General features: G+C 40.3%; 1 protein-coding gene across 3 annotated transcripts; it reads left to right on the top strand.

Annotated features, from left to right (window-relative positions):
- The first annotated feature begins 28 nt into the window (after positions 1-28).
- smchd1 (structural maintenance of chromosomes flexible hinge domain containing 1) lies at positions 29-24,130 on the top strand. 3 transcript variants are annotated; one of them, XM_037079027.1, is made up of 49 exons: positions 29-326; positions 3,099-3,174; positions 3,435-3,593; positions 3,692-3,774; positions 3,926-4,059; positions 4,182-4,296; positions 4,639-4,758; positions 4,851-5,017; positions 5,098-5,191; positions 5,298-5,508; positions 5,600-5,702; positions 5,835-6,015; positions 6,193-6,232; positions 6,349-6,422; positions 6,918-7,112; positions 7,207-7,320; positions 7,403-7,509; positions 7,923-8,005; positions 8,315-8,428; positions 10,111-10,188; positions 10,282-10,401; positions 10,496-10,640; positions 10,832-10,919; positions 11,251-11,326; positions 11,473-11,612; positions 11,950-12,078; positions 12,165-12,389; positions 12,729-12,871; positions 12,966-13,051; positions 13,132-13,250; positions 14,333-14,494; positions 14,650-14,778; positions 16,347-16,426; positions 16,585-16,742; positions 17,319-17,422; positions 17,930-17,991; positions 18,680-18,767; positions 18,926-19,057; positions 19,151-19,303; positions 19,388-19,514; positions 20,369-20,488; positions 20,722-20,807; positions 20,924-21,046; positions 21,244-21,425; positions 22,484-22,593; positions 23,171-23,241; positions 23,321-23,486; positions 23,575-23,733; positions 23,823-24,130. In XM_037079027.1, exons 1-49 carry the CDS (start codon positions 159-161, stop codon positions 23,915-23,917), a joined length of 5,994 nt encoding a protein of 1,997 aa, XP_036934922.1. In that variant the 5' UTR covers positions 29-158; the 3' UTR covers positions 23,918-24,130. The 3 variants fall into 3 exon arrangements, with proteins under 3 accessions (XP_036934922.1, XP_036934923.1, XP_036934924.1); XM_037079028.1 differs by lacking the exons at positions 6,193-6,232; positions 6,349-6,422; XM_037079029.1 differs by lacking the exons at positions 4,639-4,758; positions 4,851-5,017; positions 5,098-5,191.
- The last annotated feature ends 401 nt before the right edge of the window (positions 24,131-24,531 follow it).

The raw sequence follows: 24,531 nt of genomic DNA, 5'->3' as shown, positions 1-24,531 counted from the left end.
GAAACGGTGCTCGTGCGCCCCTAGTGATAGAGCACAGCCACCGTAGCAACAACACAGTGAGTGGGCAGGATGGCAGACACACCCCGGAGGACGGCTCACAGCGGCGACACCAGATAAGTTTGCTAACGTTGATGAAATGAAACAGAAGCGTTTTGAAGATGTCTACATCGGGCGCTAAGCGTTTGTCTGATCCTCTGAAGTGGGAGGACAATTTAAGAAAGCGTGTCTGTGTGTATGACTGCCGCTTCGAGCAGGAGGACGCTGAGTACAAATGGCTGGATATAAGTGGCTTCGACTTCAACGACTTCGTTGATGCTCTGCAGCAGGTAGGTGCTGTTACTCAGCTCAGGTCACTTCAGTGTAAAGTGTTGCGTGAAGTGTTTTGTTTTTTAAAGCATAGTTTAAGTTCAACTTTTCAAACATTCTGCTCGTCTTAAATGTGAAGTTATGAACTAAAAAGGAAACTGTTTTCCAGAAGTTTCTGGTATTAAATGTGCTTCAGCCCGTAAATGTATTTGCTAGGGGTTGACTGATATATCAGTCTGGCCAAATTTGGGATGTGATATTTATCCTTTTTCTGATTATCTGAATAATTTTCTACAACCCTATTTCCACTTAGCAAAATAAACTAATGTGCTACTTTGGCCTGATACAGCATGTAATCTGCAAAGTAACTTTAAATATGTGAGACCTTAAGTTTGCTACAACAAGTTGCTTTGCTACACTATATTTATTTGGTAACTTTAGTTACTAGTTACTTTGGTAGTTACTTTGCTCTCAGAAGCGTGCAGGTATATTAATGACATATACTCAGGTTTTTAGGTACACCTCACTACAACAAATCATAGTTGCAGGACTGTTGCATGACCTCGCAGTGATTCTTTCTCTGACAGACATTGTAGTGATGATCAGATTTTTTATCCTTTTATAACACTGTCAATAAAAAACAACTTGAAAGAGATTGTAAGATGAACTTTATAACCCCCATGAAGTTAGGATTTACTTCTTGGCTGTTCAGCACTAGTTTTTGCTATGACTAACTACATAACAGGTTACTAGGTGCAGGTATGTTATGATTATTTTATGAGTATCAAGGAAATGAAACTAGCAAGATGGAGGGACTAGCTTTGGTTGTGTCACGGGTCACTAAATTCAGATTTGAATCATGCGGCTGACCTGTGAAAACAACGTGATGTGATGGATGAGTAGCAGTTGCTAAACCACGTCTCAGGGAAGGCAACAAGGTGCTTGCTTGGGAGGCCAAGAAATGCCAGAATATTACAGTCGATGACTTGAAAAAAGTCCTTGACTTGATGAATCCAAGTTTGAGATTTATGGCTGTAACAGAATGGTGTCTGTAAGGAAACACTTTAAAATAGTAAAATGTTGTTGAGCAGCAGTTCAATTCCTGTCTTGTTTTTGAGCTTGTGTTGTGTCATGGGGAAAAGTCAACAAGTGCGTTTTGACATGTGACTTTTCTTTAAAGCAGACCTGTTCAAGTGCAAAATGAAGGCAGCTGGACTTGATCAAGGTTCTTGAAGATGTCTCACCTCTTCTCAGAAAGGCCTCTTAAAGGGGCATTATGTAGTTTTGGAGAGGAAATTCAAACTCAGAATTTTGATATTTCCAATAGTAATGCAGTTATAATATGAACTCAGAGATATGTATTTTTCCATAACTGGATAAACAAGCTTTTCTCAGAGGAAAATAAGGTCTGAAACACAGTTTGAAGCTAGAAAGGTGGCAGGGCCTGCCACATATAAACAAGTCAGTCCGTGACTTATGTGAGAGCGGGTTTGCATATTCTCGGCTGCTTTCCACAGACCTGGCTGCTTGTTTCTCATGCAAGTTCCGGCAATACTGCTGGCGAGTGATCCCAGGACTTAATTTAAATAAAACTATCTCCTCGGTTTAGTGGTGGTCATTCCAGTTTGACATAGATGGATGCTGGCTCTCCTGCACATTTATTCCTCACACACATTCCTCAGTGCATTGCTTGCAGATACAACGTTTTCCCTCTATCTGGAAGACATCTGAGTGTCTGTACGAAGGCACTTTACTTTATCTTCCCGCTTTTAATCGCTGCTCAGTTGTTTCCTCTTTTGCAATATCTGTAAGCAATTTAAAAAAGTAGCCCAGGTTGTATCTGTGATTTAATTCTGCAATCAATTTATCAATGGTAAATGAACATGTCAAAACACTTGTCACATTCACACTGATGCCCACCTCTTCAGCAATTCAGTGATCAGTGTGCTGTAAAGACCAGGATCAGGATGTGAGAGGAGGAGGTGAGAATTCCCTTTTGGTTGAGGTGTCAGAAAGTCACAGGTGGGGAAAATCTCTCTACGTGGGTGGTTACAGAATGGTAAATGACATTTACTGTACCTATTGTCAATATAATTGATTTACGGTGTGCACCCCTAAATTTTGTGATTGAACTCCTAAAATTTTCAGTTAGGGGCCACTGTGCTCCTGGTAAAAAAAAAAAAGTTAGTCTGGAGCCCTGCTGTCCTATAAAACATCCAAAGTAACTTGCCTGGGAAAGGCATGATCAGCCCAAACCTCAGGGGGTCATTGTTTTGGGAAGAGATGATTGATGCCTGTTGTAAATGCAGGTAACCCCCTCTCTGTTTTGTACTTCAGTCAGTAACATTTTGAGGACTGCAGAGAATGTTCTGACCTTTCTTCCATGCAGCATGTATTTAAGATATCTGATTCATCATACTGAGTCTAACATTTCTCAGAGAATTAGCAACTCGCAAAAGAGAATTTCCACTACAGTTTCAGTATCTTATTCAAAGATACTTAGACATGCAGCCAACTGAATAGTGATCTTCTGAGCCTGGACAACCTGCTCTACTTCCTGAGCTACAGCCACCCAATGAACAGATTAGTTGTTTTGTCCATAAATTGTCAGAAATAAAATGATGCAAATCCTCACTTTGGAGGATCTGAGAAGGGCTGGCAAATAACTGAAACCATTTCAGAGAATCAAAACTGGTGCCAATTACTTTTCTAATGACCAACTCATCAATTAATAGGCTGCTTGTTTCAGCAGTTTTCTGATAATAATTGACATTCAACCATTTTTGTTACAGGAATTTGGAGTCGATCAACAGGAACCTTTTGTGTTGGTCACGACGGACAGAACAGTCCTCGATTTTGACAAATTTAGTGAGTAAATCCATCCTTGTTGGTGCAGAATTAACCAATATGCTGCCATAAACCAGAAGTTAAAAGACTGCACAAATACATGTTCAACTGTGGTTAATTTGCGCTGTAAATAACACTTTTTTCATACATTGTTTGGAATTTGCTGTGGTATTGTCAATTTTTAAATGTTGATACTTGACTGTCAAATTTATATTTATATCAGGTTACACAAGATGGATAAAATTCATGTTTTTTTTGTTTTTTTTCTCCATTTACTGCAGAGGACCTTCCGGATAACAGCACTCTGCACTTGTTGCAAAATGAGGACCAAGCTCCGTCGGTGGCAACGAAGGAGTGCATTAAGTTTACACCTCATTACGATACTGTTGTCAAGAGCGGCATGTATGAGTACTACGCCAGTCAGGGCCAGAACCCACTGCGTAAGTGCTTTCTTGATTATAGTAGTATACTATGCTGGGAAAAGGCACTAAGCTGCACATGATTACACATAACTAACTTTTTTTCCTATTTTTTACAGCCTATACATTTGCTGAGCTGATTGACAACGCTCTTTCGGCTACAGCCAAAAACACTGGAATGAGGACAATAGAGTTGAGGATGGTTGGTTCTGCAGCTGCATATCATTAATAAGCAAATATTTAAGTTTTGCATATTGGTTTTACTTATTTTTTATGTCCAGAAAGAGCTTCAGCAGTTTGGGCTTTTATTTATCGAAGTCTCTCATAGTGATATTCCTTGTTCTGTTTTCCAGCTATTCGATGAAACTATTGGGAAACCTGCAGTGATTGTTTTAGATAATGGCTGCGGGATGACCTCAGAGCAGCTCAAGAACTGGGCAGTGTTCAGACTGTCTAAATTTAACAGAAAAAATGTCAAATTCGCAAGGTTGGTGTACTTTACTTTCATTTCTTCAAAGCTTTACATTACTAGTGATCGCCCAAGTAATGTTTTTGATGTTTTATCTTGTAGTTTAATTGCACAAAATTTTGTTTTTTTCTTCACTGCAGTGAACAAGAGGAGTATGTTCGACCTGATCCGGTCCCTCGTAGTCTCAACAGTGATATATCCTACTTTGGAGTTGGCGGAAAACAGGCTGTTTTCTATGTTGGACACTCAGTCAGGGTAAGTCTTCAGTGTGGACAGGAGCAGGATTTGTCAGTTGTGGTTTGCTACATTCAAAGCTGGCCCTTCCAGTCAGGTTTCCTAACTTCTTTGATGCGTCAGAAAGATCTGGCACCTGGTTGCACCTGTTCATTGAATCATTACCGCGCAACCTGCAGACTGTTACTTGCTTGGGGCTACACAACCATTCTTATAATGTATATGTATATATATAAGAATATACAGATGGTCTCTGCAATTCCAGATACAGCCAAATACTTCTTGTGGGTCATAAGGGATGATTGAGAGCCTCCATATGATTATAGACTATCCGCCTATAGATGCGTTTCCTTTCTTGATTAGATGATCAGTAAACCAGCTGGCTCCCCAAACGTCCACGAGCTGATTCTGTCAGAAGAGGAGTTTAAGAGAAAAGAGAGGAACAAAGAGGAGGTTTACAACGGGATAATCACAAACAGAATGGTAAATGTTTAAAAAGAGTTTAATTTGATATATCAATTTTCCCATAGCTTTTTCCACTATCATCTGTGTGATCTTTGATACTCCTACTGCAGCCCGGTAACTCCTCTCATGTGAAAAATGATGATGAGCGCTTCCTCCATGCCCTCATCGCTGAGGAATCAGGGAAGGCGAGCTTTACAGCCGTGGTCATCACAGACATATGGCCAGATCATGTTGCCTTTCTGAAAAATGATTTTGAAGTGTGGACCAGACAGCTTGCGTGAGTTCATTCACCCAGTCCACTCAGTATGTTCTCATCATTAATTTCATGGACAGAACTATATCTTGTCTATATTTCAGTCACATTTATCATTATTACATTCATGGAGTCAATGGAAATGACCTGAGTAGCAGCTCTACAAACTCAGATGATCGCACTAAAATTGAAATTCAGGTGAGGCTGCTGGTCTTTAAATGTTTAATTGTTCAAAGGAGTGACTTCTACTTAATACAGTCTACTTCAGCTATTTTTCTTCCTTTGACCTTTCTCTTTTAATTAGATCACTTTGCGAGAGAAGTCGCCCAGATGTCCCCGTGTGATCAATATTAGGGAAGTGGAAGACGATATGCAGTCTCTGTATATAAACACAGCTGCAGACACATTTGAGTTTATGGCTGAACAAGATGGCGGAAGAGTAGAGGGAATCATTCGGTATCATCCTTTCCTCTATTACAAGGAGACTTATCCTGAGGACCCCAGTGCTGTTCAAGGTATTTAAACACTGAAATGCTAAATAGTTTACTTCTCGACATATCACATCTTTGGATGAAAAGAATGGATTTTATTTTATTTCTGCCTCAGGTGATGATGATGAAGATGATAACGAGTGTCGGGCAAGAGAGAGAAGGCCAATATTTGAGTGTTTCTGGAATGGACGGCTCATACCGAACACCAAAGTGTCAGAGTAGGTTTTTAAAAAAAATGTATTTTAATGTGGCCAATGAGAGGTCACAGGCTGGGCAGTGGACAGCACCGTACCTTCTGCATGTCTTCTGACATTTTGTAACTATGTATTTGCGCTGTCCATTTGTTACAGGTTTCACTGGTGCACTTGGAATAAAGACTCAAAGTTGCCTGAGGAGTGTTACAGTCGGCTTTCAGGAGTGCTTTTCACTGATGACAGATTCCAGGTCAGCAACAACAAGCTCACCTTCATGGACCTGGAGCAGAGACTGAAGCAGAAGGATACTATGTTCACACGCATTGTCAATGGACAGGTGGACATTTACTCACTTTTTTTGATCAGTAGTACAAATCACAGACCCACATTTAAAGGGTTTTACTTCGTGGCCCCTGAATTAGATGTGGATATACATACATGTCAAAGATTGACAATACATAAAAAAGTTGCTGATTTAATTGTTGTGGATTTTTATTATTGGAATTGTCCACAGGAAGAGAACAGATCTGCAGTTATCTCCGACCCTGATAAAGGTGCCTAACAATAGCAAAAGCCAGACAACAGGAAAGGTTCATAACTGTTTGTGGAAAACTGTAGAGTCCATAAATAAGCCTATCAGTGATGTTCTTTGTGTGTTGAATTTCCTCAGTGAGCACCAGTGTAACTGGGAGAAAAGATCAGCCAAAGAGAGCAGGTCTGCCACTATCTCCTTCCCCAAACAAGGTGCTTAAACAGGATAAGAGAAACACTTCATCAGCACGTGTTGTTGGACTATGGATGATTATAGCTGTATTAAGCAACAATTTTGACATTCACATTGGAAAATCATAACTTCTTAAATGTGAATTTTAGGGATTGTGTCTGTTGAGTCCGAAGGGACCAGGAATGAGTCGTGGCACTTAGTCCAACATTTCATCAAATAGTAGTCTCTTCAGTATAGGCTGGAGTCAAGAAATAGGCTCAGAGAAGATCACTGGACATGTAGTAGAGTCTGGCACAAGGGAGTTTATTGGGTTCTACAAGGCAGCAACAGCAATAAACAGTTTGGTATCAGAAGCGACCTAAACAAGTTCCATATTGCAGCCCTAAGCCACCTAAGAACACCTGTTCTGGAGTATTTATGTTTTTTTTCTGTATGCAGATTCAGTCCAGCGGTTTTAGTGTAAGAATGAGGAAGAACCTAAAAACACTGCTAAACTTCTTTGTCTATGTCCACAGAAACAAAGAGGTGTGGAGAAGGAGTTTAAGCAGTGGCTACAAAGCTGCCACGAGAAGTGGGACAAGCAGATCCAGTTCTTGGGCTTCAAGGGGACCATAACACGGACAGATGTTGCTAAAAAGAAAATGCAGCATCCATGGGGGACTTTCTCCTCCATCGAATGGGACGGGAAAACATACAAAGCAGGCCAATTTGTGAGCATCTTTTAAATATTTTTTCTGTATGCAGACCAGTATATTTGTAAAATTTCCATATTCTTTACTGATGTCGACATGCATCTTCATACAGGTGAAGTCTGTGAAAACCCAGCCTATTGTGTATGGTAAGGTGGTTCAGTTTTTGCTGTATGGAAGTCACAGTGGAGATGTCTTTGCAACAGGAGGAGAGGTGGAAGTGGCTCTGGTATGTCTGACTTAGGATATTACTCACATGTCAATACTTTCTTTCTCTCAATCCTAAATCTATAAACAAATGTGTTTCGTAGGAACCCCAAGCATTATATGAAAAGACCAAGACCATCCTCATTTCCAAGATTGACCAGATTGCCACTGTTGAAGCCATCAAAAAACACATCGACAGCGACGCCGTTAGGTGAGCAAGGACTAAGGGGAAATGCTGTCATGCTGCTAGCATCTAATCTGGTCTTTCAATGCATTAATGACACAAAGCAGCAGTGTCAAATACACAGCACTATCTTCTCCAATATCACAGTTTTTTATATGTGGTTCAGTGGTCAAGAATGTGTTGTCAGTTGGAAGTTTTACTTGACACAAGCAGCCATGACACAAACATCAGTTTTAAAATTACATTTTTTGTGGGAATTACTCGCACAATAAACATTACTAGTTCAGTGATTGGATAAGTGAAAAAAGACGGCGTTTTCGCAAACCTCAGCAGCTAACATTGGAAGGTAAAAGAGCTTCAACGTGTGTAATTTATTCTTCCCATGGTTGTTACTCTCCGTTTCATGGAGGACAAATTTGCACATTATTTGTTCGTTCCAGACTTCCAGATAAACTGAAAGTGGACTGGCCTGAAGGTAACCCCTGGCCACAGAATGCTGCCCGTCCAGCTGGGACTCCGTTTGGTAAAATATTGTATTGTTTGCACACCACTGATTTACATACTATTATTGTGGCAACTGAAAATAAGCCACTTGTCTAGTGCAGGTGGGAGTTGGTCAAAACACAAAGTTTGAGACAGTATTTCTTTTCTAGAAGTCCTTTCGCTTTACATAGATAATAATGTTGCATCTACAGTTGTTAGGCTTCATATGCAAGTGTAATATATCATAATAATGAGGGACATTAGAGAATTTGCCTCACACTATCATCAGTGTGGGTTAAAACATGACAATGTTAATTGTTAATGTGCTTTTGCTTTCACAAATTCACAGGCCCAATCAAAATTGAAATTCTAAACAAGAAAGAAGGGTCAATAACTGTGATGCCATCAGGGGGCCATGGACCAGGGAGAAAGCTGAGTATTGAGCAAAAACTCGTCCGGCACGGTAAGAGAAAAGAAACGGTGGTGTACAGTGGTGAGAGTGATAAACAGCTTCCAGAGGACATGGGGAGGAGCAGCTGAGGGAAATTGACAATGAGCAAATGAGTTCAACCAGGTTTGACTCCAGCTTCCCCAACCCCAGCAGCAGCTGCTCCTCTCGACAATCACTCAAGGACACAACCCACACAGCCCCCACAGCCCCACACCAACCCCCACAGGTCGGCTCAGGTCATTTACAGTGCCTTGCAACAATATTCACCCCCCTCAATACTTCATAGAGCCTTATTTTGCAGCAATTACAGCTCCAAGTCTCTTGGGGTATGTCTCTATGAGTTTGACACATATAGCAAATGGAAGTTTTTGCCCATTCTTAGTGGTAAAACTGCTCCAGCTCGTTCAAGTTGGACGGGTTCCTCTTGTGTACAGCAATCTTTAAATCATACCACAGATTCTTAATTGGATTGAGGTCTGGGCTTTGACTAGGCCACTCCAGGACATTTCACTGTTTCTCCTTAAACCACTGGAGTGTTAGCATTGTGCTTAGGGTCATTTTCCTGCTGAAAAGTGTAAGAAATAAAAGTTTTCCATTCAGTAATCAATGTCACTGTCCTGGGAAAGGCGTGATCAACCCATATATCAGGGGGTCATTGTTTTTGGAAGGAGTAATTACCAAGTAAAAGCATGTGTAACCCACTCTGTTGTATTTAAGACAATAACATTCGGAGGACTGCTGAGAACGTTCTGGACCTTTCCTCCATGTAGCATGTATTAAAGAGATCTGATTTATCACACTGAGTCTAAATTTCTTCAGAGAATTAGCAACTCTCTACCTCACAAAGGAGAATATCCACTACAAAGGTGAACCTCTGTCCTAGTCTCAGGAATTTCTTTGTATTTAAACTAATTTATTATTTATGAACTATTTAGATTAAACTAATTATGCAACTTCTGAAGGTATTGGATTGAGCTTCAATGCAAAGGGGGTGAATACATATGCACGGATCACTTTTCAGTTTTTTATTTTTTAGAATTATGGAAAATAAGTTTTTTGTTTTTTTTTTAATTTCACATCAACGATTTTGAGTATTTTGTGTAGGTCCATCGCATAAAATCAAAATCAAAATGCATTTAAATTCCAGGTTGCCAAGTGGGGTGAATTATTTTGCAAGGCAGTGTACTGTCTGTAGTCATAAGAGCAGCTTCATCAGCAGACTCAGACTCATTCAACCCTGCTACCAAAAGGAATGGCACATGAAATCATTTCTACCTGGTGCCATCAGACTTTTAGAACTTCACTCCATAACACACAAATAATGCTCTTTAAATGATTATTACTGGAAATACTACACCTTATCCTCTTGCACCATATGTTCCACGTACCATTTCTCTTTGATACCACAGTATTTTATCTTATTTACACATCCACGCACACACCTTTTGTTTTTGCCATTTGCCATCAATACTAAAAATGCCCCTGAAGCACAGTGCTCCTTCATATTTTGAGGCGCTACAGATTATATCAAGCAATATAAAGCCTGAAAAGCCAGCAGTTGGAGCAGAAGTACATAGAGTTATTACTAAATTGATGAGACACCGGTTTGGTGATCACGTTTCAACTCGCCTAGTATCAAACAGGTCTGAACAGGCCTTCTAGTGTTGTTAACTATATTTGCTTTTCATTTTTAGGTGTTAAACGAGATCAAGAGATCTCGTCTTTCGTTGCCCAACGTTGTGGTCAGTGGGGATTTTGGTTCAAAAAAATCGGTACTTTCCTTTTTCATTCATTAACTTTTTGGATGCCCTGAGTTTGTCGGCTGAAAAATAACAAAAACATAATTTTCGCAAACCTCTTGACAGAATGTCTAATGGATCTGGGGAAGTATACCATGACTCTGAACACAATGATAAGTGAAAGTAATGTTACCGTCTTCGGAGGTAGACCACTCCCAAGCTACAAACTCAAATTCACCATCAAAGGTAAGGATTATTTATCATATGATATCTGTCATAGTAATCATCCTTTCTGCATGCCTTAGTCACATCACACACGTACTGTTTTTATTTCTGTCAGAGGGGGATGCTGAGAGATTCGTCATTGGCCCGGTCAGCTCCCCTCTGGTTGTAGGAGTGCCGTTCAACATTCCTCTGCTCATAAAAGACGGTTATGATCACCCAACGGTGCCTCCTCCTGATCTCAAACCTGTACTCCAATGCAGGTTGGTCCGTCCACTCTATTCTTCAAAAATCTACTGTAGCGTGTACACAATGTAATTTGTTTCCATTTGGTGAGCTGAAATCAATGATTAATGAATGACTTTTGTACCTATTTGAATTTAATTGCTGGTATGTTATACCAAAGTATCATGAATCTAAAAAAGACTATTACACTATTCTTATTATTATGAAGTGGCCTGGACCTGAGTCACGAGAAAGTGGACATCAGTGGGACCACGTTAACCATCAAAGGTGCCAAAGCAAGAGGAAAACAAGCAAAGGTTAGAACCCTCAGCTGTACTCTCAGAGGACATTAGTTTCCCTGAATCTGTAGATGTTATCGTATTTTGTTTGTATGGTTTGGGTTTTGTTTTGTTTTGGTCCGTACATCGTTTGTCTGTCCATCCTGAGAGAGAATCCTGTTTCTCCTTCTGAAGTTTTTTCCATTTTTCCTTTTAAAGGGGGTTTTTATCTGAAAAGTTTTATTTTTGATATCGGGCAATATCAATAGAAATGCCCTGACTCTTACTTAAAAGGTTGATGGAAAAGCTACAGTGATGTAATAATGGCAATAATAGAGTGTCCATTTCCATCCTGTGTTTTATTTTGCAGCTATACAAGCTGAAAGTGACCCTGCCAGGCTTAAAGAAAGAGAGTACACAGAGTATTGACATCGTTCTTGTCCCCGGTGAGACTGCATTAACTTATTAATTTACAACAATCAGTGAGCTTGAATTGGAAGTACAGTGTTTCCCAATGTTCTTTCTATGTTTGCATATTCATCTCAAACAAGCCTCCTCACAGCTGAGCTGAAGTTGATATTATGTGATTCAGGCAAGCCTCATTCCCTCCATGTGCCGAGAAAAGACAATCCAATCACAGCAATGAATGGAGACCCCGTCAGGTTTGATGTGGAAGTTCACGATGAGGCGGGAAACATTACTGCTAACCCCAAACAGATAGTTCGCTGCGAGGTACGAACCCTATTCAGACCATGTTGGACGGATGCTGGTATATCTGACTTGCTGATGCGGTTCTTGTTTTTACAGCAGTATTTAATCTAGTTGAGTAAGAAGTTGTCTGTCTCGTGAAAATGATGTGCTCTGTGCTCTGTGTATCAGTTGGCCTCTACTCTTCTCTGCTTTTGATCAATTTCTTTTTGCCCTTTTTCTCTCAATCTCATAAAAAATGTCAGAAAATATCCTTATTTTCTCTTTCTTTTAATTCAATAATTGAATCGGAATGATCGTGAATAACTAGTTTTCGTTTGTTGACTTATTTGCATCCCTCTCTTTTATGGGTCATATTCAGGTTCAGGGACATCCACCAGTGACGACAATGTGCAGCAGTACAGGAGCTGGACACCTTGCGATAAACCCCATAAACGTAAAATTAAAGAAGGGGGAACCACAAAAGCTAAATGTTCAGTTTGACATGCCTGTAAGTAGACAAAAAATAATAATAACGCTGGTATAACATTCTGATAAAACTTTCATCATGATGTCTCCGTCTCGTCTTTGTTGTAGAATCATAAGAACGTTGCGTCAGTCATCAGGGAGCTGGAGGTGCTGCCCAGCACAAGAGTCGCCTCGATGGAGCTCTGCAGTCGGGATGATGGGAATCTGGTGCTGAGGAACAAGGAAAAGATAGAATGGCCAGCTGGAGGCATGCTGGAGAACCTGTTCTACAAGCTGTATGATGAGGCCGGTAGAGGGGTTCCCATCACTGCTGAAATAGCCTCCAGAATCAAGGTGTGTGGAGTATATAACACAGTGTCTTACTGTGTTCACTGTATCCTGTCCTGTTACTTTCATGTGGAAAGATTCCTGTGTTTTGGATATGTGATGATAAATAAAACCACTTTGCTTTACTGCAATAAATCAGTCAGCTGTTTTTCCATCAACTTGTACTGCATCAGAAAAGGTTGATGGACATATTAACAAAGATTTTGGGTTCCCTTTTTGATTCTATAAGAAGGCAGGATGTCTACAGAGTACATTTATTCATGCCTGTGTGTGGTGAAACATTCACCCCACAACTAGTGTATTTGAACTTATCACTGACTTTTTATTGTTCACTTTGACTTTAAGGTGAACTGGACGGCAGAAGTATACACGGAAGATTTGATCCAAGGGAAGCTGCCTGACATACAGGTGCCCACGCAGGTGCAGGAAGAGCGCTTCTACCAGGTGTCCTACCAAGACCAAAGTGTGTCTATCTCCTTTACCATAGTGTAAGTATTGTATTGTATTGACCTCTGAATGGAAAACTATGTAATTTCTCACAGCTTTCTCCTGTTCCTACAACCTTGCTTGTTTTCTCTCTAGGCCTCATCCAGACGAACCAGCTCAGCTTAAAGCAACTCTGGCACAAAACTCAGTGAAGCTCGGTGAAACACTAGATGGAAACATCAGTGAGTGTAAACCTAGTCCCCGCAGATTTATTTTGTGGATGTGCTTGCACACTAGATGCCTCTTTTTTTCTTTTGTACAGTCTTGGACCTTGTGGATCAGTATGACAACGTAACCAAGACGCTTACCTCCACCTGTGTGAAACACATGAGTGTGGAAGCCGAGGATTTGGACAAATCAGCCATCACCTTTATGTGGCAGGTGAGAAAAGAGAAATTACAGTTTTTTGTAAAGCCCAGATTTAAAATGCAGTTGGTCACTTATGCTATCTTTATTCTAGCTCAGCTTTCTCTAAACTGTATGCAGTTGTCTTTATCCCCCCCCCTCAAAAAAAAGTAAAGAAACTGCTGTATGTCATAGGACAAGTATTGTACCTTTCCTCATTACATACTTTTTACAACCAAAGTTACTTTGCCGATGAAATAAAAAATATGTATATGATAAATGCAAAATCATAGGGTTGCAGCTGACCATAAACAGGTTGCATCCAAAAGTGGAAGCACTGCAAATCACCGGTTTCATCATTGTCCATAGAGTGCAGTGCAGTATGAAGAGCTGAAGACTTCCTAAACTTCCTGCTGCTGCTTCTGCTGCAGCCCCACCCACAGGCTTAGCAGCTGTTTGCCCCGAGGCAAAACACAATGCAAGCTTAATTTGCTTGTGGTTTGCATCATGTAAAGAGAAGGGCAGAGCCACACGACAGAAGTGGCAGTGGCCACATCAATACAGATATGATCCCTGTTGCATCAGTGGAACAACAAACCTTTGAAAAGCTGTTTAAACCATTATTTGTTAAGCAGGAGGGTAAAATCCTGTAATTGTACAGATAAGCAGAAAACAACTGAAGGAGAATACTCAGAGATTGGCTTATTAATATAGGCTGTATATGTTCTAAGATTTCTCATTCACGTATTTTGCAGCTGTTGTGTTGGAATGTGGAAGGAAACCATGTCTTTAAATTTTGTTTTGATCACAGTCTGTATTGATGGAAGAGCTTGTGACATCAAACGTGTGGTTCTGACTAACAACTGAACATTTAGCCCAAATACAGAGATATTTTTTATTACCTCTGTATTGCTATTCAGCCTAAAAATACTGAGATATGATTGCTGGTCCAATTTCCCAGCCCTTTGTTGTACAATAAATGAAACTACCCAACAGTATTTAAAGTAGTAAGAATTGCTATAACTGATAAACTGCTGCTGCAGCTTTTACTTCAATGATCTGAATACTTCAGTAACTGTGTAGATTCACTGATGAAGTGATGTGTGTTTTGACATCAGGAGAGCAGCGGTTCTGTTGTGGTAACAGGGGTTCGGTTTCAGTCGGGGACTCCCGGCTCCAAAGAGTTGTGTTTCACCTACAAGAGCTACATGGCACGAGTCATAGTTAAAGTGTCCCCTGGAGTCCCTGCACAGCTTAAACTACTGGATGAGCCAGAGAAGGTAGGAAGGGATTTTTACTGGTTTACTGCTTATTTCCAGTCTCTGCATTACTATGTCAAAATAAAGTCAAATAGTACTTGGAGAAAAAAAGAGGTTTCGATTTTCTTACTTGACAGCAGAGCAAACTAACTGCACTTGTTTGTTTTATCTATAAGCCTTTGCAGGTGCTGAATGATCACGGCATCTCTACGCCGTTCCTCGTCCAACTGTGTGACGAGTGGGGAAATCCGTCTCCAGACCAGAGGGTTGTCGTACAGTTGAGGTGTTCATCTCCAACACTTAAGGTTTGACTTCTGACGCTGAACATTTACCCTGTTTCATCTGCAGTTTTCAAAACTTGGTGCACTCAAAAATCCTGAAATGGTGCAGGTATACATAGTAGTGTGATCAACACCAATGACGATATTGACTTAATGCCTGGAAAGAATAATTCTTTAATGAATAAAGAGGAATAATGGATGTTGAGTGCCAACTGACCTGTCTAGCAAGTTTGTTTATTTATGTGGTGGCAATCTAAGAAATAAGACACAAACGGATACAGGATCCCTCTAGTTTGTTGCTAGAATCAGCGATCATTAGCTGCCTCATCTTAACCACGGTTTCCTGTTCAGCAAAGGACCACGACCCCAGTTTCTGCAAGTTGCAGAGGAACTGGCTCAGACACAGTGTTTTACACTGTCCCGTGCTCTTTACATATAGCAGCAGAGTGTAGGACAAGGCCAGGCAGATTGAAATACATTTTCCATTACATTTATAATCTTAAGATCTAAGGGAACAGAATGAAATGTATATTTATTGAGATGCAATATTTGACAAATCATCTGAACAAACAAATTGTTCCTAAACTTCATCCTATATATTTTACAGCATCCGGTCACATGACCCGGTCATTAAGTCACCAACACTAGGCTGCTTTGCTGTGCAGATGTATTATTATCTTTCCTGGGACACACAGGCACAGGAAGATGTTTATACCGCTCCATGATGCTTATTCATGCAGTCATCAGAGCACAATCAACAGCAGTAGAAGTAATGACTTGTACCAAAGAATATTGTCGACTGATTTCTTCTTGTTCGTAACCATAATTATGTGTCTAAGGTTGCCTCATATTAGTTGGTCAGTGATTATTAGATAGTTTCCATTTTCTCTGTAAACTCATATCTGAATATAAAAAGTGGGTTAAAGAAAGAGTGCCAGTGCTGTTGTAGCCAGACAGGATGTGTCTGTGTGGTCGATAAAATCTACTCTGTGCAGTTCACTCAGCGTCAGACAGAAGCAGAGAACTTTCTTCGCACTTTGCACTTCAGTTTGGGGTTATCGCTGTTCGCTGTCCATTATGTTTATGTTTGGAACCTTTTAACATCTGAGGAGATCAGGCATTAACTTGAATCTTTAAACTTGTAGAAATGAAATCGGAACAAAAAATAAAAATTGATCACGATTATTCATGATGTCATCATATCATTCATGCTGTTTTTGACAGTATGGCCATGAAATTAGTCTTAATTTGACACATTTATTCCTGATATATGTAATTTTTTAGTTAATGAATGAAAAGAATAGTGAAACCATCAGCATTTATAATGGTTTCTTAGAAACCTCCCTCTCGCGATGCAGTTCTGTCTGTTCAGCGAGCATGAAATCTCCTGGGAAAGGAAGGTCAACTGGCAATCTAGTCAGGTTGGCAGCCTGGAACCATTTTGTCTGCTTGTGTTGGTGTTATTTATTTAGCCTATTTAGTTTCCAAACAAAGGTGGCGCCATTAAGGTCTTTTAATTTAATTTAATTTAATTCTTAAATTTAACTTGTAAAAGCTGCAGAAACTAACAGGAGAAGTCCTTTATGTTTTAGGTGAAGACCTCCGTTATCTCAAAACCGGTGAACACAGAGGGGAAAGCCTCTTTCACTGTCACTGGTGTGAACGGACCAAAGTAAGTACAGTATAAAAAAGAGAGAGAGCTTGTTTTGCTGTTTTATCATCACATTGTAATAATAGTCCCACATCAGGGTTTGCACATCAACATTTGAATATCATATACATGTCTTAGCAGTTACTAGTATGATTGTTACTTCCCTGTTGTTCCACTAGGGGGTGCTATCAGCTCATTTTCCAAGGGCTCTTCAACAACAAATGCATCTCCAGTCCATCAGTGAATCTCACTGTCATCCCTGATCCCAACAAAGCCGTCAGCCTGTCAGTGGAGTACGACACCGATGCCAAGTTTCCTGCTGGAGGAAAATTCCCAGGTTTGCATTTTATTAATGTTTCTATTTAGGGCTGTGATACCACTTGCTGGCACACAGCTGATGCAGAGAGACCTCCTCCCCCGTCCTTCTCCTTCAAACACCTGGACAGCTCTGTTGACAACTGTTAACAGCGACAGCTAACTGGGTGGCCACAGCTTGCAGGCCTCTTAACATTGGTTAGTTAACCTTTACAAGTGTTAACTAATGAATGTTACATTCAGCTCACTATGCCCATCTGTTGTTGCTTTTTGGGTTTGAGTTTGACATGTTAGGCTTTCAGCATATATTTTGAGCATGCAGGACCTTTTAGGTTATTCTGGAGAATATTCTGGACCGTATCTGTCATTGTTTTGGATTGTTAAAATACTAAACATACATTTGCATGAAGCAGACATATTTGTCCCCTCCAGTATTTAAAAAAATGTAAAATATCCATTTAAGGTTCTTTTAAAATATTTAATAAGCAGTTAATCAGGATTAAATATTTCAATCAGTCGACAGCCGTAGTTTTATTTTCTTTTTGTTTGTGTGGCTCCTTTACTGCCAAACTAAAACCAGCTGTTTGTATTCGTCCAGTGTTTTCGGTGACCGTGGTGTCTGAAGAAGGACGCCCGATGACTTGTAACCCTGCTGCTGCAACCATGTTGCTGTGGAAAGGAGGGCCAGCAGGGGGAGACAAGGTGAGTGACTGACTTATACCTCGGCCACACTACCCGCCTGATCAGCGACAGGGGGTCTCGCACTCTAAGACGTGACACGGGACATTGGTCCCAGCAGTCCAAGATGATTGTGCGATGATTTCACTGATAAGGCGTTATGATTAATGTGACATCCTCAAATTGCTTCTTTCGTTCAACCAGTTCAAAACCCAAAGACTCTTCATTTACTCTTATAAATGATGAAGAAAAGCAGAAAATCTTTATGTTTAAAGAGTTGAAATCAGTCGACTTCTAGTTCTCCACTTCCAAGTGGAGATTTGGCGCCACCTACTGCTCATCTCCCAACGAGCTCCTAATAATTGTAGTGGATGGAAATGAGGTTTCATTTGCATTTCTTTTGCTGGTTTTCCCAGGATTCAGTTAAAATGTGCAATACATTTGGGTGGAAACCTAGGTATTGATCTTTATTTGCTTTTGTTTAAAACTAATATCTAATTTGTTGATGTATATTCCTCTTCTCTTGTGTAGGCCACCGTGTTGAGGTGTAGTAGACCCTTGGAGAATGAAAAGAATGACTGTTTTCACTTCAGGTAAAATACTCCTCCTCATCCTGTCTGGTTCAGTCTGATTTATTGCAGGAATGTTTAAAGGTTGACTGTAAAATGGTGAATTGTTGTTCACACACTTGTTGATAAAGGAGAGACAGTTAACAGAGAAAACTTTTAACAAATAAATATTACATTAAGACCATTGTTTTTGTGTACATGTTTTCTGAAATTCTATGTTTCAAAATGGGCTGTTACACATAGATTCACAGAACAGACATCTCAACAACATTGGATAGAACCAGGTTCCAAATTCTTGTTTCATTTTGTTTACATATTAGAGTGTAAGGTTTATACAGAGAGAATTTTTAGTATCTCTTTTCATCACATCCCAAAACCAAAAACACTGTCAACAACTCTATTTTCAGGAATGAAATGTTGCAGAAATCAGTCTGTGAATGATGAACCAACCCCTCTGTAAAGACCCTCTGTATAACTCCTGAGTGTTCAGGAAGTTCATATATATCTGTGAACATATATATCGGTCGGGTTCTAGTTTTAACTATATTACTGAGCTTGAGAGGTGTTGATTGGTGGATGTTGTTCCTGTTCCCGTAGCTGTTTCGCTTCCTGTTTGTGGTTAATAGGAATATACCTAAGTGACATTTAAGTGATACTAATCCTCTGACCATTATTGGTAACTGAAATGTATTTTTTTATTCTTTCCCTACAGAGATAAAGAGATCCCACAGGAAGTTGGAAAGTATACCATCAAGTTCTCGCTACAAGTAGACAAAATAAAAGTCCTGTCTAGTGATCAGGTTGGTTCATCACAACGCCTTAATCTCTTCACATTGTTGTCTTCCACTTCTGTTTAACAGGAAAGTGGTTGTTCATTGAGTCGTTGCAGGGGTGTCTGTCATTATCCTGACTCACGGAGAGAAGTTAATCAACCTCAGCACTGTTTCCTGTCTCTTAGATTACTGTAAATGTAGAGGCCAATCAACCTGTCAAACTGGGACCCGACTCTCAGCCACCAACCCCAGTTGTTTCCTACAGTGAGTCCATTGCCGGCCAAACACTGGTGGAGAACATGACTCTGAGGATCATGGTGAGCTCATATGTGTTCTTGCTGTCAACGATAAGAAACAGCTTGAATTTTAAGGGTGTCTATCAGCTGATGTTCTGCTCTGAATGATTTCAGGATTCATATGGAAACCCAACAGGGCAGAACCTGGACGGGAAGGTGAATGTTTCTATAAAGAACTTGAGTGGAGAAAACAAACCCCTCCCTCTGTTCGAAGGCAAAACCAACAGCTGTCAGTTTAGCTTGAAAGGAGGAAAGCTCCTCATCACCGTGAGTAACGGGACACACCACAGCCTTTATTGGATCCCATAATGCAGATGACACGTTTGACGACTGTATTTTTGTTCTTCACAGAGGCTGGCTGTCATGGAGAAGAGCCCCGGTGAGGACGGAAGTTCATACACCCTCGTCTTCAAACCTGAAGGGTTCACGCTCTCCACACCACTGGCGCCTTTTGAGCTCCTCTTCCATTTTTATAATGGTATGACTGGAAAATCTTCATTCAACACAGTCTGGGCTGGACTGAAACTGCTGCATGAATATGAGTTCTAACCAGTGACTCACACTTCATATGTGATGAGATGATGAGGGGTTGAAAGTTAACATCTGCAGTTTGACTAAATAAAACTTCTCAATGAGCCGTTTCAGAGAAGTTTTTCTGCTCAGGTTCTAAGATATACTTAAAGCTAACAGCAATATTTGAAAACAGCTAAAAGTGACTAATACCTCATTTACTGCATTTTTGCTTAAACAACCTCGAACATTTAGTCCCATAAACTACTATTCATGGGACTTAAAAGGTCTGTTGTTTGTAGTCAAAAGACCTGTGACAATGATACAAATGAGTCTACTGACATATGAAAAAGTGACGGCTCTTTTTAGACATCATTTTTTGCACGTGACCATACAAGAACGGTCACCGTCAGTGCATCTGTTGAACGCTCTCTACTGTAACGCCATGGTTATGTGTCAAAGCACAACGCACAAGAAACAAATTGGTTTGTGGCAGCAGATTTTTAAAAATTGTGGCCTAAATAAAATGCGGTGAGAACAAATCAGAAATGAGCCGCGCAGCAAGCCCCACCCCTAAAGTTCCTGCAGTGAGAAGTCATGTCAATGCAAACTACACTGCTATGCCTCCACACTACTTGCCATCAACCACAAAGTCTTCTCAATACGTGTTGCTTCATTTTTAATGGTATGTTGGGAAAATTGCTGCTCCTGTGATTTTGGCATTTGGATGTACAGGAATTTTTATAATGTTTGCAAAGGTATGTTTTATATTTTGAACCAATCTTTTAAACTGAGTCTGCTGCGCACTTTTTTCTGTTGCAGATGTGGAGAACCAACGGAAGATGTCGGAGCTAACCAAGAAGAAAGATGAGCTCACTGCTGCTGTCACCGCATATCAAAATATGTTTTCTGCACATAACCAACTTCGTCAAATGCTGATGTGTAAGATTATTTTTGCATGTATTATTTCACTGTGTAAAATATTCTCATATGTGTCCCCAGTGCCTCTTGGGGCTGTTCCCACCTGTGCTTAAAGCTTTCCCCTTGTTATCGGAGCACAACACTAGCTTTCCTTTAAGAGACAGCGAGTTAATAATTTGTGCATCAATAGACCATTTTCTAGTTCAACATATGCTTGAAATGATCTTAAATTGCATGCGTTTCTTCTGTGGCAGCCAAACACCAGGATGCTTGTGAGAAAGAGAGGATCCACAGAACTGAGCTGAGCAAGAAGAAAGTGAACGTTGCAACAACTGTTTCTGTAAGATGTTCATTTTATCCTCACTGTACTTTTGTTAATGTAGAAATTGTGATTTTTTGTTTTTTCCTCATGTATTTATTAGGGCATTACATTTTGAATATTCGTGTTCTGTGTAGATCCCAGATGTTGACAGACTTCTACAAGGGAAGAGTGCTGAAATGGACAGGATCCTGAAAATGCCCAGAAGAGTCTTCTCCATGAATGATCCCCACAGAGGGCAGCAGGATGTTTTGGGAATGGTAATGTCGTGGGAAGGAGGGCTGTTTCTGTTGGTGTGTAATTGCAGGCAAAGCACACTGATGTTTCAATTAAAGTTTGTTGTATGTTTAAGTTGAGAGGACTTAAAAAAAAAAAAGTATTCTCATAGGTTACACTGAGTGTGTATGTGGCTGGGTTTAGGAATGTTTCGAGCGCTGTGCTTTAACTCCTGATGCAGGTTGGCCACCTGGCCTTTGTGCAGGACGACACCGCTGCAAGAGTGATCTCCTGGCATATCCAAGGCGACATGGATTGTGTCATTACCAGAACGACAGAAGCAGCAAAGGGGATCTATGACCGCACCAATGGCAGTCAGCAGGTCATGCCCCTCGACACCATGTTTAAGGTGTCTGCCGACAGGTACGTCTCCCTTGTCATGAAAAACTTCAAAAATAAAGCTCAAGGTGTTTAGTATTTGGGTTCCAGCAGTTTAAAACTATATTTATGTGTGTTCACCATGTTTATATTGTATCTTCATGCACCATTATTCATCCCAGTATTGCTGCTGGTGTACCTGAGTAGTCTCCCTGGAGTGATTCTTGTGTGTCTTTGATTATAGTCTTTAATTTGTAAGCCTTGAGGCCGTCCAACAACAGTAATTTAAAGATTTTGTGGCAACTCCTTCTTGCACTGACTGTTTAACACAGGGCTGCTCAATGTGAGCAAGAAGGAATTCTGAAATGAATCAAAGTTCATGCCACTTTATTTCTGTAAGATAAAAATGCTCTTTAATTATGTAAGATATTTAATTATTCATTTGTTTTTAATAATGTGAGTTCAGAGGATAGAGTGGCTCTAAAACCAGGAAGTCAGTCAATAAAGGGAGCTTGAGATTTTTTGTCACCCCCATTTTCCGGTTTTGCCCCCAGACAGAAACAGCTGAGGCACTCCTGGTTTATTTCAAAGGAGTTGAAGTAATGGCGACTAATTATTATCATATTTACCGAGGACAGCCACTTCCTTCCCGCCGTTCATTGTCTTGGTTGATTGAGTGTTGATGGCAGTTACTTAAAGCACAATAGCACTTGCGCGTGTTGAATGTTGAAGCAGGATTTGATTTAGACTTTACACCACAGATAACAATTAAGCAAACCTGTAGCACAGTTTTTAGATTCTGTTTTTAAATCAGTGAACTTCAGCCTATAAAATGTCCCAATCCCAGCTAATTCTCGCCTGTGAATGTCTGGCATTTTTTCTTGAAAGATTATGTAAACAATCTATTATCAATGAATGAGATGCTTGCTGTAATAAATCTCTAGTCTCTGGTTATCAGTGATTGCTTGAAACAGCATGAAAAACCCTTAAAATCAACCAACTTCATGGCATGAATAAAAAACATGTTTTTAAAAAGTAACTGTATATTATATATTCGTTTCATCTCTGCAGTTTCTCTCTGCTAAAATTTCAATTTCATACAGACCGCTGCCACACATAAGAAACTGCAGAAAGCTCTTCGAGCCCCCAGGGAACCCGGTCCACGCCAGGCAGCTCCTGATGTTCACCCAAGATCCTGAGAGCTGTAACACTGGTGAGCTTCCTTGGAGGGATTTCTCCTGCTCAGCGTAATATGGCAGAGTTGTTGTTTTTTTCATTGCAGATTTGGGTTCCTGTGCTTTACTCGAGGTTTCCCAGATCCCTTTGTGTTCACTGTTGTTTGGGTTTTTTTTCCGTCCTGCTCCTCCTGTCGAGCCCGGGGTAAATGGTTCCACCTGGGAATAAACTCACTGACGTGGAGGGTCTCCTCTCTCCTCTCTGGGGGCCCCTTTTGACCACGTTAAAGGAACAGTTCAGCCAAAAACGGAATTGCTCTCATTATCTAGTCACCCCCGTGCTGATGGAAAGTTAGGTGAAGTTTTGTAGTCCACAGAACATTCCTGGAGCTTCACAGCTAAAACAGCGTTGCAACATTCTCCTAAACAACTGACGTAGATGGGGACTAAGATGACTTTTAGTTTATGAGGTTTAAGATATATTAGACTTGGTTTTCATCCTACTTTTAATATCTTAATTATGGGTGTTTTTCAGTAAGCGGTAAAAACTAGTTATGAATGTTTGGATCTGTCACAAACTGTCTGATGGTTTGTGGCCTCGTGCTTCCTTCACAGTGTTTAAAAACCTCCTGGGAGAAACGATCCTGATTGATGACCTGGACTCTGGAAACAGCTACAGAAAGGCGGTGAGTGACACCCGCTGCTCAAAGTTGCGCACCGCATATGAGCACATTACTTTTCTTCTAAGTGTGCGGTTGCTTACAGGTGGTGCAGAACAACATACCGTGTCCCACCATCCTGACCCGGCAGGGGGACAGGATCAGTTCCAGGGGGAAGTTTGGAGGGGCGAACAACAAAGCCCCACCAACAGTGAGATTCATGTTTGGAGCCCCGTACCCACAGCAGTACCTCACTCTTCGGGAGCAAATAGGTGACCTCTCTATAGTCTCGATTTAAAGTTGACTGTAGTGGCCCTGGTCGGCCAGATTGTGCTTAATGTCTTTCATAATGTATGACAGGGGTTCTCTGCGAGTACCGCTCAATTCTGGAGAAGAAGAACAAGGCAGAAAAGGAGTACAACGATCACTCAGAAGAGCTGAATTCTCCAGAAATGTCGAAAAAACAACAAGATATGAAGGAGAAGGTGAAACAGCTGGAGGAGATTAAGAGGCAGTGTGGTAAGGCCACAGAATACATTTCAACCCTTTTTGTTTTTATTCCGTAATTGTTATTATTTAATTGTTATTGGTTTGTTTTCTTCTCTCAGAGTCGACCCCAGTGAGACAACTGAAACGAGCTTCTGACAGCGTTGGAGAGCCGTCGGGCATCACTGCAAAGAGAACAAGGCAGACACCCAAATAAGAGACCAACGAGTCCAACTTTTCTTGTCGTTTTGCTTTATTTCTGGGCTAATTATGTGTTTTTATTGTTTTTATTCGTACAGATTTGTTTTCTTTTTATATTTATAAACATTTTTATAAGAATCAAATCAGCCAATGACAAAATTGTGTATCATATTCCTCAAAACATGTCTTGAAAAATACAAATATATATATATATATATATGAAAACTAAGACCTCTTTGTGACTTCATTCGATTTGAAAATAATTAAAGGAAAATTCAGTCATTATCTGTTCTGCACTACATCGATGGAAAAGTCAGGGGCTTTATCACGGCCCATGAAACAGTTATAGAGCCTCACAGCTAAAACATAATCACAGAATTCTCTTAAACAACTGAAGTAGACGGGGACTAATTCTTTTTTTTTTTTTTTAAAGAAGAAGAAGAAATGTGTCCGTTCAGCTCATCGGCGCCACATCTGAGTCTAGAAGCCCCAAGATCCCAAATAATGAATCAGTTGGTGCACATGTTTGACTTTGCTAGAGGGTATAAATAACAACTCTAAAGATCAATTTGGGATCTTGAGGTTTTCTGGGAAATTGAATCTTACTGGACAAGTTCCCGTCTAATTCAG

This window comes from Acanthopagrus latus, chromosome 19 (assembly GCF_904848185.1).
Source record: "Acanthopagrus latus isolate v.2019 chromosome 19, fAcaLat1.1, whole genome shotgun sequence".
In the NCBI taxonomy this organism is placed as follows: Eukaryota; Metazoa; Chordata; class Actinopteri; order Spariformes; family Sparidae; genus Acanthopagrus; species Acanthopagrus latus.
This window is presented reverse-complemented; position numbering and strand designations above follow the sequence as displayed.